Raw genomic sequence first — 17,526 nt, 5'->3', positions numbered from 1 at the left:
CTCATGGTGTTCATTTCACCTCAAAATTTCATTGGAGTCAATGAGAATCATCAAAATAAGTCATCATCTAGAATTTGTCAGGGTACTACAATACTATCTTTAGGTCCGATGGGTCTTCTATCGTCTTTGAGCCCATTACGAGGCTCTTCCAGGGGTTATACATGTCCCTTAGACAGTATATTGAGTTATCACCGCCCATGTTAGGGTTTGAGTTTTTCTTTAGATCAATTTGTCCTCGAACAGTCACCACCATGGGTTATGAAACCCCAACTTTGAGTGCTTAATCATTCATCTGCAATTGTCACTTCAAATGAGTTTCATACTTTTGAGTTCTTTCTTGTGTTTTTTGTTTCGCAGGCAGAGATTAGCCTTCTTGGCGAGGTTAACCCAATTGTGACACGGTTGATAACTAGAGGAGAAATGGTGCTAAGGTTGCAGGGTTCAGATGGTCTTTGTGATGAAGTCGGATCTATGTGTCAATCTCCACCAAAATGATAGTTGTCTCTATCTGACGGAAGATCAGGAACCCCATCCCCATCACATTAAATGTTGGATTTTTAGTGTAACACCCTGTCCCGAGGGTATAAGTGAGGTTCTACGCACATTCGCATCCGTTGCATAGTGAGGAGTTGGGCCATAAGCAGATTTTAGACCTAGAGTGTTACACACATATGCGTAGACAGACATTTTTATTAACAATGAATCAATTAACAGAGGTTTGCAATTTTATTAATGGGTTTCAAAAACACAAAAAGCAACAAAAAATCAGTGTATTTTAGGATTCGAGCTCACAGCCTACAGCACATTTATGAGTATATATGGTACTATCTTTTTCATCAACATTTCATAATCTTGTACTAAATATTTCAGCTCCCAAATGAAAACATTTCAACTACAAAGTTTTAGACCTTGTCGAGTTCTACAATTTTGATACAGGGTCTGTCTCCATCTGAGATAGTTTCAAAAATTAAAAAAAAATGAATCTCAAAATCTGAGAATTTTGAAACAAATATTTGGGACTCTAAATGTTTCCAAATAAAAATTTGTCAATTGTAAAGTTTAGATTCCATTAACATCTACAACTTTAGTTTAGATCATGTCAACGTCCAATGTAGTTTAAAATTTCTAAATTTTAAATTTCAAAATCTTAGAACATTAAACAAATATTTAGTAATGTAAATGATTTCAAATAGAAAACATTGTAGAAAGGCCCTCCAATGGCTGTATTTCGGGGGAGAGGCTATAAATAACCCATTGGCTGGCCCTTTGTGTGTTGTTGGAGCTGAGGAAAGTTGCTTGTGAGTTGAGGCTCATCTCTTATATAGTTTTCTAGCGACCAAAAGCGCTTAAGGAAGATTAGACGATGAGCGTTAGTGCTTTGAGAAGGGCTTAGGTTTGCATACCTCTTGCTAACCAGTTGCGCACACCATTGTGTACCCAAGGGGCTTGCAATCTTGCGAGATCACACCAACTGTGTTTCTGGTGTGGCCACCATTGGTGTACGGGGATCAAATGAGGCCTGCAGAGATTAGTCCGGATGCCCGATAGTGGAGATGACAGGAAGTGGTCTGAGAGAGGCCAAATAGAGACCCACTTGGGTGTGGGGAGGTAATGTGGGCTATCCATAGAGTTACCCGACTGGGAGCTTGGCCCTTGCGAAGACATCCTTTCGAGGGGCTCCAACAAGAACTTGTGGAAAGCATGAGCTTCTCGATACCTTAGAAAAATAGTCATCCTAGGAGTTCGCATATCTCTAACTCATTTATGCTCTCTGCATTTACTTGCTTTTCTTGGTTGTGTGCTTTACCATCCCTAGTCTACCTTGCTAGGTTAGTTAAATAGGATTGGAACCTAGGTTGCACGACTCTTTCACGTTGGAGATAACAACACTTAGCAAAACCATAGTGCACATCTAGATAAATAGATACCTTGCATAGGTTTTGATAAGTAGGTTTTAGAGACCATTAGTTTTAAGTTACTAAATTCACCCCACCCCACCCCACCTCACCCCCTTTTTAGGCGTCATAGTCCCTTCTATTGGTATTAGATCTGGTTGGCTCGAATTTGGACCTTGGCTTAATTGTTGTTGAGCTAGACACTCTTTTGAGTGGAAAGAATAGATATTGGTAGACCTCGGACTTTGATGGCACTAACTTCTCCTATTAGCATGCTAGAATGTCTTGCTACATAGAAATTGTTGGTCTGTTTGGAGAGTTAATAGGGATGGGACGAAACCCATAAAGAATCACAATAATGCCCACCTCTAGTGATGAAAATGATTTTCACCTCAATGCTCGTGCTAGATTGCAAGAAATTGTCTCTGTGAGTCAATTAACGGAGATGTGTTTAATCAGAATTTCATGCTAACCAAAGATAAAATATTGCTAAAATTACAAGCGCTTCACAATAGGTAATTCATGAACAAAAATATTCCTATGTTAAGAAAACCCAGTAGCGGACCCAGAATGTTTTAGAAGCCTAGGCAGTTTATGGGCTAAGTAGCAGATTATTAGGCCTAATCTTCATTATACATGGGCCATAAAGTAATTAGATCTAATGGAGCTGAAGCCCAGGGTCGTCGTCAGGTCCTGGGTCCGCCAGTGAGCAAACCTATTATTCTTTCTTTATGTTTCCTATAATTATTGTCAAAGATATTTATTCAAGTTTAAACCAACTTCTCACGAGTTATACTAGTTTTAGAGTATTGTGCTTGGGGATCTCCCCTTCTCGGTCCGTGTTCAAATTGTGGTACACCTGCTTATTTCAATGCCTAGGGGGCTTCTTCCTTCCAGTTGGTTGAATTTTTTTTTTTTTTTTTGTATTCAAGTTTGAATCTAATCGTGAGTGAGCTCAATGCAATAGGTTTGACCAAGGTGAGTGACACAGATGTGGTGAGGAAGTTCATCTTGGCGCTACCCCATGACAAATATGTCTCCATCATCACCATCCTCCATAACATGGAGGGCTTGAGCACAATGACCCCCACACTTGTCGTTGGCAACACTAGTACAAAAACGAGCTGTACTCCTGGTTGAAAAACTCCTTCAGTCTCGGTTTCCCAACCGAGAGCACGAATCCGGGACTAAAGGGCCCTTCCTTTAGTCCCGGTTTCGCGTCCGGGACTAAAGGTGGACCTTTAGTCCCGGTTGGTAATACCAACCGGGGCTAAAGAGACCTCCCGGCCTAGCCACGTGGGCCGCCCCTTTAGTCCCGGTTGGTACCAACCGGGACTAAAGATTTTCTTTTTTTCTTTATTTTTTATTTCTATTTTCAATTGATGATTCGTTTTGGTTTTCAAATACGCATTCTACGCTGCTAATAATATACGTATTCTATACGCTTATAATGTTCGAACATTTTATACAAACTAAAGTATGAAACTAATATATATATTACATGCATATACAGATATTGTACGTTATTTTATGTACATATAATATGTATATACATATTACAAATAAAGCTTATATTGTATATTCTATCATATCGTTGGGATAACAAATTCACTCTATCTGGTTTGGTTTCCATGTTTCGTTCACGTCATTGTAGAACTCGCCGGCGGGGTTTAAGATCTGGTCATTAAGAAATCCTACTATGGTCTCTTGAATTGCTTTCAGTTGGTCACGTTATATGACTTTTTCCTTCAACCATAGAGTCTTCAATAAAAGTTAAAGAAAAGTATTAATATATATATATATGTGTGTTGGTCACGTGATTACTTATATATATGAGCAATAAAAGAAATTATGAATATATGAATATATTTATATAACGTACTTTGAGGGTCTCTTCAGGAGTTTTTTTTACGTACGCCATGATGACCTCGCAAACATAGTATCCGCAGTAGTTGTTCCCCCTGTTCTTGCCTCAGAACCCACTTTTACGAGAAAAAAGATCCGGTGAATTAAAAGCATGCATGGTATTAATTGAATTATATATATATATATATATTTATATATATATATATTTATATATATATATATTTATATATATATATATATATATATATAAATATAGCTAGTACTTACTTTGTGTGCGATTACATCCAGTGGCGCTTTGCAATATTTCATGTGGTGTTCCTCAATGAAACTTTTCCAAACACTGCGCCCAATAAAATAAAAAATTAATTTGACCTTTAATAATTGTTGCAGTTAAGAAATCGGGGTATATATAGTTGCTAGAGAGACCAAATTACCTTTGGATAATATTTATTATGTCTTGGTACTCTGTTTGCTTTTTTCTTAACGAGTCTAAGATGCTCAACCTACTATTGGCCATATCGATGACCATCAATATCCAGTGATTGTTGCATATGTTTTTATACACAAATATGATCGACATTAACTAGAGTCAACATATATATATGGGAGATAGCTTAGCTAGTAAGCAAATAATTGAACAAATGTCCATATGATCGACATTAATTATTTAATACTCACTTGAAGTTGTAGGGGAATAGTATGTCCCTGTTTTGTTGGTTTACTAAGAACCTCATAAGATTTTTCTCGAGTTCAGCTTTCCATTGAGGCGGGGGATTAGGGTGTTTGAATATGACATTTGGATCAACGAAACCAACATTATTATCCTTTCTCTTTCTGAGTTCTGTCATCTCATATTTTGTAGATATAAAATATAGTGTAAGGATATATAATTTATATACATACATATAGCTTTATATATACACACTTTAATAGTAGAAAATAATCACACTTACAGACAATAGTAGCTAATGAGACTTTTGTCGAGATAGTCCAGGTGGCATAGTTGGTGTAATTCTAAAAACCTAACATATATAACGTCATCGCCACGGAAGTAATGTTGGTTTCTAACTCTGACAGAAACAAAGTTCTCTCCCCGTTCACACGCCATCATGTACCACTTGTTTAGCAGGTACATTTGCGTACCCAGTTCATCTAAGGCCTCAGGGTTGTATAGACTCTTTCCATGTTTAAATTTATTCCAAGGATCCACTTTTGGAGCAGATGGTCCTTCAGCGAGCACTTGGGCACGGTCTAAACCGGTATCCTCGTAAAACCGAGGTAGGTCCTCAAAATCGACGTCCAGTACGTCTAAGTTTGAACCATATTCATTACGAATGACAAGAGGGGGACTAATTGTTGCGATTGTTGTTCGAGTTGTGCAACACCTTTTCCTGCTCTAGTCTTTTTCTGCGCTGCCTCAAATGACTTGGTGAGAGAGCGGTCGTAGTCCGATTTTGTCAGGGTCTTTTGAGATTCCCGCTTTTTCTGGTCCACCTTTTTTCTTAGAAGATCTGGAGGTAGGTAGAAGTACGGTTTCTCTGGGTTCTCCCTCGCTTCTCGTTGCTTTCTTATTTTTTTGAAGAAACTGCTCACATCTTTTTGTACTGCAGCATTTAATTCCTTTTCACTTTTCTCGTAAGCCAGTTTTTGGGGAATAACTAGATTAGAGGAGGCTTTCTTCTTTGCCGGCTGGTGGGCCAATGGCTTCGTTTGCGGGGCGGACCTCTTAGGAGCTGGCTGCTTCTTGGTCATGAAAGGAGGCGGGGCAGCTGTTGGAGACCTCCTTGAAGGCGTTGGAGGTGGCGGCGGTGGCGGCATTGCATAATCATTGCCCGGAGCACTATGATGATCTAGAGATTGAATAATTGGACTTAGGTTGGCGGAGGCCCTGCTGTGTGAGTACAAAAAAGAATAATTAGGTATAAGAAATTGTTATTATTAATCATGCATGTCAATAGAAAATTAGTGAAAAAATTATTTCGTTCACTTTTGTCCGCACCTATTGTCTGGCAGTTGAGGAAGCAGCGGTGGACTAGAGACCCCGGAAATAATGATGTAGCGCTTGCGCCATAGTATGAATGTCTTCTCTGCTTCTCCTAGAGTCTTCTCCCCATCACCTCCTGGAATGTCAAGAGCCAGATCACTAAAACCTTTGTTAACTCTATCCACTGAGACGCTAACATATCCTGGTGGTATTATTGCCCCATGAATTCTTGGTGTCTTGGTAGGATCTAGAGGAGAAAAAACACTGAGAGCCACCATGATTGTGGCATTCCCTTTTGGAATATGTAGCTCATATGATGTAAACGGTACAGTGATGTCATCCACGGGGAAACGTAGCATTGCGTCATCTTGATTTGGCAACTCCTTGGAAGCGCAGCTGCTTTTCAACTAATCAGGGGGGGCTAATATTAATGTTGATTCCTGGATCTAATGCCTGCCTTTGGGCACTCATTGCTATTTGCACTTGCTTTATGATTTCTTCCTGCATTCTAGCTTGCATGTCTTTTCCGTGCTCCTGTGCTTGAAGCAACACCTCCCGTGACTCACGAACATATTCCTCCAACCTGCTGATCTGCGCTGCTTCCTCATCCTTCCTTCTCTACTAGCTTTTGTAGGTATCTCTGTCGTTAGGAAAACCATGCTCCCAAGAAATGTTCTGTCCTAAACCTCTCATTCGGCCACTGTGTTCAGTAGTCCTGATGGCATACGTCAGTTCATCCTTCTCGCTATTGGGCCTGAACGCACCAATAGCTTTAGCTTGTAGAGCATAAGAAAATCTTTGTGTTGCTCTTTTGAGTTTTGGGCCATGAACTAGCTTCCCGGTCTCTAGGTCCAGTCTTTCCCCATGAGCGAAAACCCAATTCTTCGCGCATTTGGGCCAATTGAGTGATTCTGGTGTGATACCCTTGGCAAGAATGTCCGCTTCCATTTTTCCCACTTGGGAATGGCAGTCGCGTAGCCACCTGATCCCATGCCATGGTGGTATACCTTCTGTCGGACATTCTCTTGGTTCCTTCTCACCCATTCCTTACCCTCTTCCGATGTCTTGTACTGTACAAAATCATTCCAATAGGGCCTCAACTTCACGAGTGGGCCACTAGTATTGAAATTGGGCGTTAGGTTCTTCTTGACGTACTTCGTGTATAGGGATTTCTTCCAAGTCTGAAATTGTGTGGCCATCTTCTTCATAGCCCACTTTCGAACTAGCTCCTTCAATTCATCATCGTTGATATCATCATAATCATCCGCTTGCAACGTGAAATGTTGAAGGATAACATCCCAAATTAAATTCTTATCAAGATCAGAGACAAAACTGACATGAGGCTCGTTGATCTTTTGCTTCTATTTATGGGCACTGATCGGAAGTCTGTCCCTTACAAGGCACCCACAGTGTTGCACAAATTTCCTTACATATGGACGAAGTGGTTCACCTGTCTCGATATTGAATTCCGATATTATGTAGCGCCCCTCCAATAGCTTTTTCGGGCCTCAAATATTTTTGCTTTTTGTCGTTGTGGTTGTTGATCCAGAGGGCTATCTTTAAAAAAAATATCATGTGTACACATAATAGATGATAGATATTCAAATATATATATATAATATTCAAATATATATATAAATATGTATACCTCGCTAGTATTTTCTTACATAATATTTTCTTGGTTATCTTCAAGAGCCAGGTATTGACTCCCGTCATCTACATCCTACTGGTCACCATCGGCAAATTGAGTGCCGGTGTTGATAATATCCATCATTTCTTCATCTATGTTGTCTCTCGGGGCAGCCATCTAGCTTTTACACCACTAGATATATCTATAAAAAATAAAAACTATGTCTATAAAATGGACTCCTACAGGACATGCCACCTCGAGGATAGTAACATTTGTAGATGACATTTGTAGGTCTGAAGTTATCAAATATCCATCAAATTCTAGCTCAAAAACATGTTTAAATAAATAACCATCTGTACTAGTTGACCTTGCTTACGTGATCATCTCGGCGAGCATTTCTCCACCAGACGGCACCGTACTTGGCCATGAAAGAGCTCTGATTCTACGAGGAAGGGAACACGGTCTTCCACGACTGTTGTCGCTCTCCCTTGTAGAATCAAAGCTCCCCCTTGATGTCCGTTACCGCTCGGCAGAGAACATGCTAGCCGAGATGAACACGGTCCGCAAGTTCAACTAGTACGGATTTTCTACAATTTTCTAACTATCTTCTAAGTATTTCATTTCATGGAAAAATTAATTCTAAAAAATAAAAGGCATGATTTCTAAGTATTTCATTTCATGGGAAAATTAATTCTAAGTGACCTGCTCGACATCGTCGAGCTCGCGGGCGTTTCATGGAAAATTTAATTCTAAGTGACCTGCTCAACAAAATTGAGAAAAAACACACGCTCTCATGACCTCACACATCTTCTAAGATCACGTTAGCCGCCGCTTGTTGATCCGATCCGATGGGGTTTGACCAGCGCTGAGCGTCGTTTAGGTTGCCTTGTTTGACGGTACATTCATGATTCATGCTACTAACAGGCACATACAACAGGCACATACAAGAGATCAAATGAGCCCTAGTCGTCGTCTTCCAAACACAGACCCAATTGATGTCAAGCCGCAAGAAATCAAAACGAGCAAAACACAGACCCAATTGATGGCTCTAGGGCTCCTCGTCCTCGGCGGTGCGTCGGCTCGGGCGGCTCCTCCACTGCGGCATTGCTCAGGCCAGGGAAGGCTTGGGCGCGCTCCAGTGAGGTAGCGCGAGGAAGGCTCCGGGGCTCCTCGTCCTCGAAGGTGCGGCAGCGTGGGGAAGGCTTGGGCGTGCTCCGGTGAGGACTACGGCAACGATGGACGAGGATGAGCGAGGCGTGCGCTGGCTGGCTAGAGAAGAAGCGCGCATGCATGTGGGGCCGGTGACAACATGCGCGTGTGACGAGGCAAGGCTAGGGTGGTCGCCTGGGGGCGGCGGCGCTGCTAGATCGGATCGATCTGGTGGAGAAGATGAGGCGACGGCATGGCGAAGATAGAGAGGAAGAGAACTAGATAAGGGAGAAGGGCGTGGTTTATAAAGGGAGACCTGTAGTCCCAGGTGATGGTTAGAACTGGGACTAAAGGTTCTTTAGTCCTGGGTGATGGTTAGAACCGGGACTAAAGGTATGACCTTTAGTCTCGGGTGTAGCCACGGCCCGGGAGTAAAGGGGATTTTGGCAGGCCGCGAAAACGCAGCCCACCTTGGCAAGGTTCTTTAGTCCCAGGTGATGGTTAGAACCGGGACTAAAGGTCTGACCTTTAGTCCCGGGTGTAGCCATAGCCCGGGAGTAAAGGGGATTTTGGTGGGCCACGAAAATGCAGCCCACCTTTAGTCCCGGGTGGTTGATCCACCCGGGAGTAAAGGTGGGCTGTAGTTTGGCTTCCCGCTAGTTTCAAGCTCCATTTTTTTATATATTTCTCTATAAAATGTTAAAGTCTTATTAATTGCACAGTAAATTGAATACAAGGCATAAAATTGTTTTAAAAGAATATGGATTTAGTTTTGCTTTATTGCACATAGGAAAATTGTGTGACCTAAAGTTTTTTGTTTTTTCTTATAAGTATTGAAACATAATGTCATTAATATTTACTATTTCATTAATGCAAAAATATAGTGTTTAATTTAAATCATTAAAACTTTTGTTTTCGATTGGAAATTTGTTTTCACATCATTTTAACGTAAATCTTTTCATTTTTTCATCACTCATTGTCCAAAAGCGACATGGAAATCCCACCATCAAACACAAATTTAATCTGAACATAGAAAAAAAGGAAACACCTAATAAACATCTCTGAATTCACAATTATTACATAATACCTCTAATACACACTATTAAACATCACTATATATATCAAGCGGGCACGGTAGTGAACTTCTTAATGTATATCCCTTGGTTATGATCATGCCATAACCATGGAGTGTCCTCATCATTTAGCTAGATGCTTGGGTCTTTGTTCACTGTGAAGGGTGGAATTCAGTCATCCTTTTCATAATCTTCTGATATGTCTGACTTGTCTTCAATTTCGACAATGTTTCTTTTCCCTGAAAGAACTATGTGACGCTTTGGCTCATTGATTGGGTCGTTGTTGTTTTTCCCTCCCTTCGGTTTTGTAGACATGTCCTTGACATAGAACACTTGATTCACATCCTTAGCAAGGACGAATGGTTCATCTTTGTACCCAATATTGTTGAGGTCCATGGTTGTCATTCCATACTAGTTGTCGACTGCTATCCCGCCTCCAGTCGCCTTTACCCATTGGCACTTGAACAAAGGTACCTTAAAAGTAGGTGCATAGTTTAGTTCCCATATCTCCTCTATGCGGCCATAATATGTTTTCTTATTTCCATTAGGGTCAGTGGCATCTATGCGGACACCACTATTTTGGTTGGTGCTCCTTTTATCTTGGGCTACTGTGTAAAATGTATTCTCATTTATCTCGTACCCTTTATATGTGAGGATATGCCACGATGGCTGTCTAGCCAACAAATACAGTTGCTCATCAATACTCTTATCACCCTGACATTCTTTTCACAACCAGTCGTTGAAAGTTTCCATGTGCTGATGCATAATCCAAGCTTCAGACTTCTCTAGAAACTTGGATCGGAGCAACGCTTTATGTATCTTGATATACGGATCCACCAAGGAGGAGTTTTGTAGAACTGTGTAGTGTGCTTTACTAAAATAATTGTCCTGTGTACCAATATATATTTTCTTCCCTAGTATCTCCTTTCCACTTAGTCTCCCCTCGTGTCACAATTTAGGAACACCAATCGTGTCAAGGTCGGGAATAAAGTCAACACAAAACTCAATGACCTCCTCTATTCCATAGCCCTTGGCGATGCTTCCTTCTGGACGAGCATAGTTGTGAACATATTTCTTTAGGACTCCCATGAACCTCTCAAAGGGGAACATGTTGTGCAGGAACACAGGACCGAGAATGCTAATTCCCTTGACCAGGTGAACTAGGAGGTGTGTCATGATATTAAAGAAGGAAGGAGGGAACACCAACTCAAAGCTAAAAAGGCATTGAACCACATCATTCTATAGTTTAGCTAGATCTATTGGATCGATTGTCTTCTGAGAAATTGCATTGAGGAATGCACATAGTTTCACGGTGCCTAGACGTACATTTGGAGGTAGAATTCCTCTTAATGCAACTAGAAGCAATTGCGTCATGAGCACGTGGCAGTCATGGGACTTTAAGTTTAGGAATTTCTTCTCTGGCACATTTATTATACCCTTTATATTCGAGGAGAATCCAGATGGTACCTTGATGCTTGCTATGCATTCAAACATGCTTTCCTTCTCTTCTTTGCTAAGAGTGTAGCTGGTAGGACTTAAGTAATGGCGTCCATCATCTGTCTTCTCTAGATGCAGGTTGTCTCATTCTTTCAAACACCACAGGTCCTGTCATGCTTCAAGTGTGTCCTTAGGCTTCCCATACACACTCATGAAGCCGAGCAGGTTCACACAAAGATTCTTCCTTAGGTGCATCACGTCGATCGCGCTACGGACCTCTAGGACTTGCCAATAGGGTAGCTCCCAAAATATGGACTTCTTCCACATGGGTGCATGATCGTCGACGTCGTTCGGAACAGGTTTGCTGCCATGTGCCTTTCCAAATACTACTTTCACATCCTTGACCATATTGAGTACATCCTTACCAGTTTGGTTGCCCAGCTTGGTCTGATGGTCTACCTTACCTTTAAAATGCTTGCCTTTCTTTCTTAGGGGGTGATTCGCAGGAAGAAATCGACGATGGCCAAGGTACACGACCTTTTGATATTTTTTCAAGAATATACCTTTAATGTCATCGAAACAGTGCGTGCATGCATTATATCCCTTGTTTGATTGTCCTGAAAGATTACTTAGAACAGGCCAATCATTGATTATTATGAACAACAATGTTCGTAGGTCAAAGTGCTCCTGTTTGTGCTCATCCCACACATGTACACCTGGTCTGTTCCACAAAAGTAGAAGTTCTTCAACTAGTGGCCTCAGGTACACATCGATGTCGTTGTTAGGTTGCCTTGGGCCTTGGACGAGCACTGGCATCATAATAAACTTATGCTTCATGCATAACTAGGGAGGAAGGTTGTAGATACATAGAGTAACATGCCAAGTGCTATGACTATGGCTCTGCTCCCTAAAAGGATTCATACCATCCGTACTTAAAGCAAACCTTAAGTTTCTTGCGTCATTTGCAAACTCTAGGAATTCTCTATCGATTGCTCTCCACTGGGACCCATCAGTAGGGTGTCTCAACATATTGTCTACCTTACGGTCTTCTTTGTGCCATCGCAACAACTTTGCATGGTCTTTGTTTCTGAACAGACGATTCAAGCATGGTATTATAGGAGTATACCACATAATCTTAGTAGGGATTTTCTTCGTGGGACGTTCGCCCTCAACATCACCAGGGTCATCTCGCCTGATCTTATACCGTGATGCATGACATACCGGGCATGCATCTAACTTCATGTACTTCTCGCCACGGTAGAGGATGCAGTCATTAGGACATGCATGTATCTTCTAGATTTCTAATCCTAAAGGGCAGACTACCTGTTTTGCTTCGTACGTAGTGGCAGGCAATTCGTTATCCTTTGCAAGCATCTTCTTTTGGATTTTTAGTAACTCCCCAAATCCCTTGTTAGATACACCATTCTTTGCCTTCCATTGCAGCAATTCTAGTGTGGTACCCAACTTTTTCTGCCCCGCATCACAAGTTGGGTATAGCAATTTCTTGTGATCCTCTAGCATGCGCTCGAACTTGATCTTCTCCTTTTCACTTTCGCATTCTCTTTGTGCGTCATGAATGGCCTAACCAAGATCATCAGCGGGCTCATCTTCTGCCCCTACCTCTTCTTTAGCTTCCCCCATTGCAGTATCATTGAAGGCACCATATTCAGCAATAATGTCATCACCGTCCCATTGTTCTTCTTCACCTTCTTCCATTACAACCCCGGTTTCTCCGTGCTTCGTCCAACAAATATAGTTTGGCATGAAACCCGACTTCAACAAGTGTGAATGAAGACTCCTTGAGCTAGCATATTCCTTCAAATTCTTACATATGGCACATGGGCAGCACATGAAACCATCGTGTTTGTTTGCCTCGGCCACACGTAAGAAAGAATGCACGCCCTCAATGAACTCTTGGGAGCGGCGATCAGCATTGTACATCCAATGCCGGCTCATCTGCATTACATGACATACATACCATATTAAAACCTAGAACATAATTAGTTAATTATACGATATGCATGCCACCACACAAGGTATTAATTTATGAAAGTCTCGCTACAATGTAAACAATCCCAACTACCACTAAAAAAACTAAAGCTAAAATGCACTTCAGCAACATAAGGATTTCGCGACCAACCCCAACTAAAACAGATAGATCATGCGTTTGTTCAACATCTATGGGCTTCTTCCGTAGGATCACTGCCTCATCAGACACCGTAGCCGCCTATGCAAGAGAGTTTTGCATGTGTTCAACATACTCTTCCTCCCAGTAGCAACCTGAACATCCAGTGCCATCCCACTGAAATTAAAACAAAAAATTAGAACTCTAATCACAATCATCATAAAAATAAGTATAAATTATCCATAATCATCAAATGCGATAAAATAATTCACATTACGATCCGGACACTTGTAGAAGATACGGCCCTTGTTGGGACACTCCTTCCTCACCTGGTACTCCATCACAATCTTCTCCTCACACTTGTCGCATGCAATGAGAGGGAGGTCCAGCCTCAGTCGCTTTGTAACCCGATGAGAGGCCGAGGACCCGGAAGCAGTTGTCATCTACTCTCTATACTCATTTTTAATATAATATAAATTTCTCATTTTATAAACAAATAAAATTAAAAAAACTCTAAAATTATCTATATCTCTAAACCATGAAGTGTGCTATGCATGCTAGAAATGAAAGCTGAATACTAGTTTTGAATAACTACTTTAACCTTCCTTCATCCAAATATGCAAACTTTAAAGTGATTTTGAGCTTAAATGGCTTACAAATAAAAAGAATCCACCATAAAAAACCACATATATCTAGTCCACAAAATGAGATATGCTACTAATGAAATATGAGAGTATAAAGTTGGTAACCTTTAGAACCGAAGAATCGAAGAAATCTTGTGATTACCGGCGATGAGGAAGAAGAGAGACCGGCGATGAAGCAAAAACACTGAGGTTGAAGTGGCTCGGGCTCAGGGAGGAAGAAGGGGTATATAGGAGGGGACCTTTAGTCCCGATTGGAGACACCAACCAGGACTAAAGGTCCATTTCTAATCCTAGACGGAGCCTCTAGCTGGAAGTAGACTTTTACTCCTGGTGGAGGGACCAACCGGGAGTAAAAGTTAACCTTTAGTCCCGGTTGGTAGCTCCAACCGGGACTAAAGGTCCCCTGCAGCAAAAGCCTACTGCAGTAGTCGTTGGGTAGGGAGGTTTAGTCCCGGTTGGAGCTACCAACCGGGACTAAAGGTTTCTCTAGTCCCGGGCGCAAAAAATACTGGGACTAAAGCCAAATTTCGAAGTGGATCAAAAGTCGTTTCTCTACTAGTGCAAGATTGTGGCATTTGAAATGTCACGTAAGATAGGTCGAGAAACCTCTTCACCAAGCAAGCAAAGCATTGCTCTCACATGTGATGAGCACATGAAGATGAAGAAGATGGGCAAACAAGTTGAGACAGGCTCAAGTGAAGATGAAGATGAAGATGATGATGATAATCAAGATGAAGCTTCCACCTCTTCCTTTGATGATGAAGAAGGCATGCAAATCATAGCCGGAGTGAAGAAGATGATTTCCAAGATCCGGTCCAAAGCCGTGCCCATTATAATTGAAGACATGATGTTCACCGACCAAAGAAGAACACAAATGAAAGGGTTGTTTTTGTTGCGGTGAGATCAGGCAATTTGTGGAGGATTGTCCAAATAAGACCAAGCCCAAGGACATGAAGAAGGCAAGAAGAGTAAGAATGGAAGCTCTTACGACCATCAAGACATGGGATGATTCTTCAAGTCAAGAGGAAGCCCATCACAAGGGGAGGCGGCCACAAGTCTTCATTGAGCTCTTCGCACATTTGCCTCATCATGGCACTTTGTGGACAGCATTTGCCTCATGGAAAAAGGTAAAGTTAAAACCAAGCGGTGGTGGGTGCTGGCAACAGGCACAAACGGTGGGTGCTGGCAACAGGCACAAACGGTGTTGGGTGCTTGCAATGGGTGCGGGCAAGAGCCCCCTGACCCTCTGGGATCTGAGTACGGTGGCACGAGCCAGCAATGCGGGTGCAGGCATACGTGTGGCGGGCGTGGACGATGGATGCCCCTAGATATCAAGGTATTTTTACAGACTTTTTAATGGATTTTCATTGCCGACTTTCGCCAACAAGAGGCGAATGGAAATTAGTTGATGAGGTCTCTAGAGGCAGTGAAGAGCATGCTATGGTAATGTTGATTAATGTACATGTCGTCAACAAACTAAAGGAGGAATCCACAATTTTTTGTTGTTTCGTTGAGGGCCAAAAGTCAAACGCACCGAGCACTCAATGATATAAATTGAATTTAATACATGATGGGACGTCTGTTATTCTAAAAAATCCAAGAAGTTGTATATTTTGATATACTCCCTCCAACCCAATTTTTTTTTTTATGTTTTAGGACTTTTAGGATAGAAGTGTCTTCAGTTTTATTAAAGGTGATCTATACTAATTAAGAAATATAAGATATGATATGGTTCCAACCTAGTTCCAAGAACTAAAAAAATTAAGTTTTTTGGACAAATTTTGAATCCTAATACATCAAGTTTTCTGGGATGGAAGAATTGCTAATGTACTATACTAAGTTTATTGGACGGACACAATGCAAAATGCAAGAACAGAGACACAAATAAGTATTCGTCTATATTTGGATGAGCAAAAACCATGTTTTTTCTTAAAAAAAAAGTTAAAAACGAAGATGTATCACCATGCATACATAATGCATGTGATGGAAGTGTAAACAGCCATTTTGCTACTTATATTCATAACACATGTCATCGAACATACCGGTTACTTATAAACTCTGATATACATATATAATGATATTCATAAGCCCGTGGAAAAAAGGGCGATGCATGGATCAGTACACACGCATGCACGCACCACCATTGCAAAGTTATTTGGACAGAAACATCAAAAAAGAAGAAAGAAGAAACATAGCTAGGCCGCCATCTCTCGCGCTCGATCACTAGCTCGTATACAAGGCATGCATGAAGCTAGCAAGCCCGTTTGCCTTAGTTATTCCTGTCAGAACTGAGAAGAACAGGACGGAAAAAACCTGCCATTGACACGTACACACACACTAACCTGCCCTTGTTTTAGTCTCTTTATTTATTTTTCCCGCGCGCGCAACCGTGCATGTAGGCGGCCCTGCATCAGCAGACAGCCGCAGGTGTCTACAACCAGAGCGCGCCGGCGCTCTTGAGCATGGGCACGAGCTCGCAGGCGAGGTGGAGCGACATGACCCTGTTGGTGCCACCGACGAGCTTGCCGCCGATGAAGACGGCGGGCACGGCGGAGCCCCTGCCGCCCAGCATCTTGTGCAGGGCGCGCTCCATGTCCTTGCCCCTGGGGTCGCTGTCCAGCTCGTGCACCAGCGCGTTCACTCCCAGGTCCGCCATCAGCCGCGTCACCGTGTGGCACATGCAGCAGCTGCTCAGCGTGAACACCACCACCGCACGCTCCGACGCCAGCTGCATCACGCGGTCCATTAGCAATCTCCCCTTGCTTTGGTTTTGCCTTGGTTTTTGACTATCTAGCTATCCAATGCAAGCAAACTCTCACTCTGTTCCACTCTCTTGACTTCTCTATCTCTCTTGGCCTCCTCTGTCTTTCTGTGTGTCAACAAGCTGCTGCTAGCTGTGGATGATGGACTTGGAGATCGATCGATTGAGTAGTAGTGAGTATGGACGACTGATGGTTTGGGAGCACAGGGGTGGCTGCCTTTTATAGAGTCTGCAGGCTGCTCGGCCGGGTTAGGTTTTCAAACACTATCGGAAACTGTAAGAACGTTTGCCGAGTGCATTATATTGGGCACTCGGTAAAGAAGATATTTGCCGAGTGCTTTAAAAAAACACTCGGCAAAATAATTGCACTCGGCAAAAAAGATAAAAAAAACACTCGGCAAAGTTTAGCACTCGGCAAACCAGAAAAAAAACACTCGGCAAAAGCTAGGCACTCGGCAAAGACCGCCACGTGGACAACCGTTAGTCCGTGTGTCGTCCGTTGGTACGTTTGCCGAGTGTCCGTTAGTGGAAACACTCAGCAAACAAATACACTTGGCAAACAAATATGTTTGCCGAGTGTAAATATTTGGCACTCGGCAAAGAAATATGTTTGTCGAGTGTATTTGTTTGGCACTCGGCAAAAAAACAAGTTTTTTTTTTCTTTTCTGACCTTGAAACTTTTTCTGCTCTCCACATACAACATGTGGTACTCCATGTTAAGATTTGGTATATTTTTTGACCTGTTTGCTATATTTAATTAATTTATTGTATTTCAAGGAATTTTTTTTGGTATAAGTCAAATTTGAACCGCAAGTGATTCAAATAATAGAAAAAATGAGTAGAAAAATGATATTCATGTTATTAAGTCCATTGTGAGGCCTTACCTGAGAAATGAAAAGAAATTTCAAACATCTTGTTCAGGAAACACGACTACGAACGTGTGGCCGAATCGTTTTTAAATT

At 41.8% G+C, this 17,526-nt stretch overlaps 1 protein-coding gene across 1 annotated transcript; it reads right to left on the bottom strand.

The window, feature by feature from the left end:
- Positions 1 to 15,848: 15,848 nt before the first annotated feature.
- On the bottom strand, positions 15,849 to 16,743 carry LOC136508760 (putative glutaredoxin-C14). The gene has a single exon (XM_066503540.1). It carries the CDS (start codon positions 16,547 to 16,549, stop codon positions 16,235 to 16,237), a length of 315 nt encoding a protein of 104 aa, XP_066359637.1. The 5' UTR covers positions 16,550 to 16,743; the 3' UTR covers positions 15,849 to 16,234.
- Positions 16,744 to 17,526: the final 783 nt, after the last annotated feature.

This window comes from Miscanthus floridulus, chromosome 15 (assembly GCF_019320115.1).
Source record: "Miscanthus floridulus cultivar M001 chromosome 15, ASM1932011v1, whole genome shotgun sequence".
NCBI lineage: Eukaryota > Viridiplantae > Streptophyta > Magnoliopsida > Poales > Poaceae > Miscanthus > Miscanthus floridulus.
Note: the sequence above shows the minus strand (reverse complement) of the source record. Positions and strands in the feature narration are given on the sequence as shown.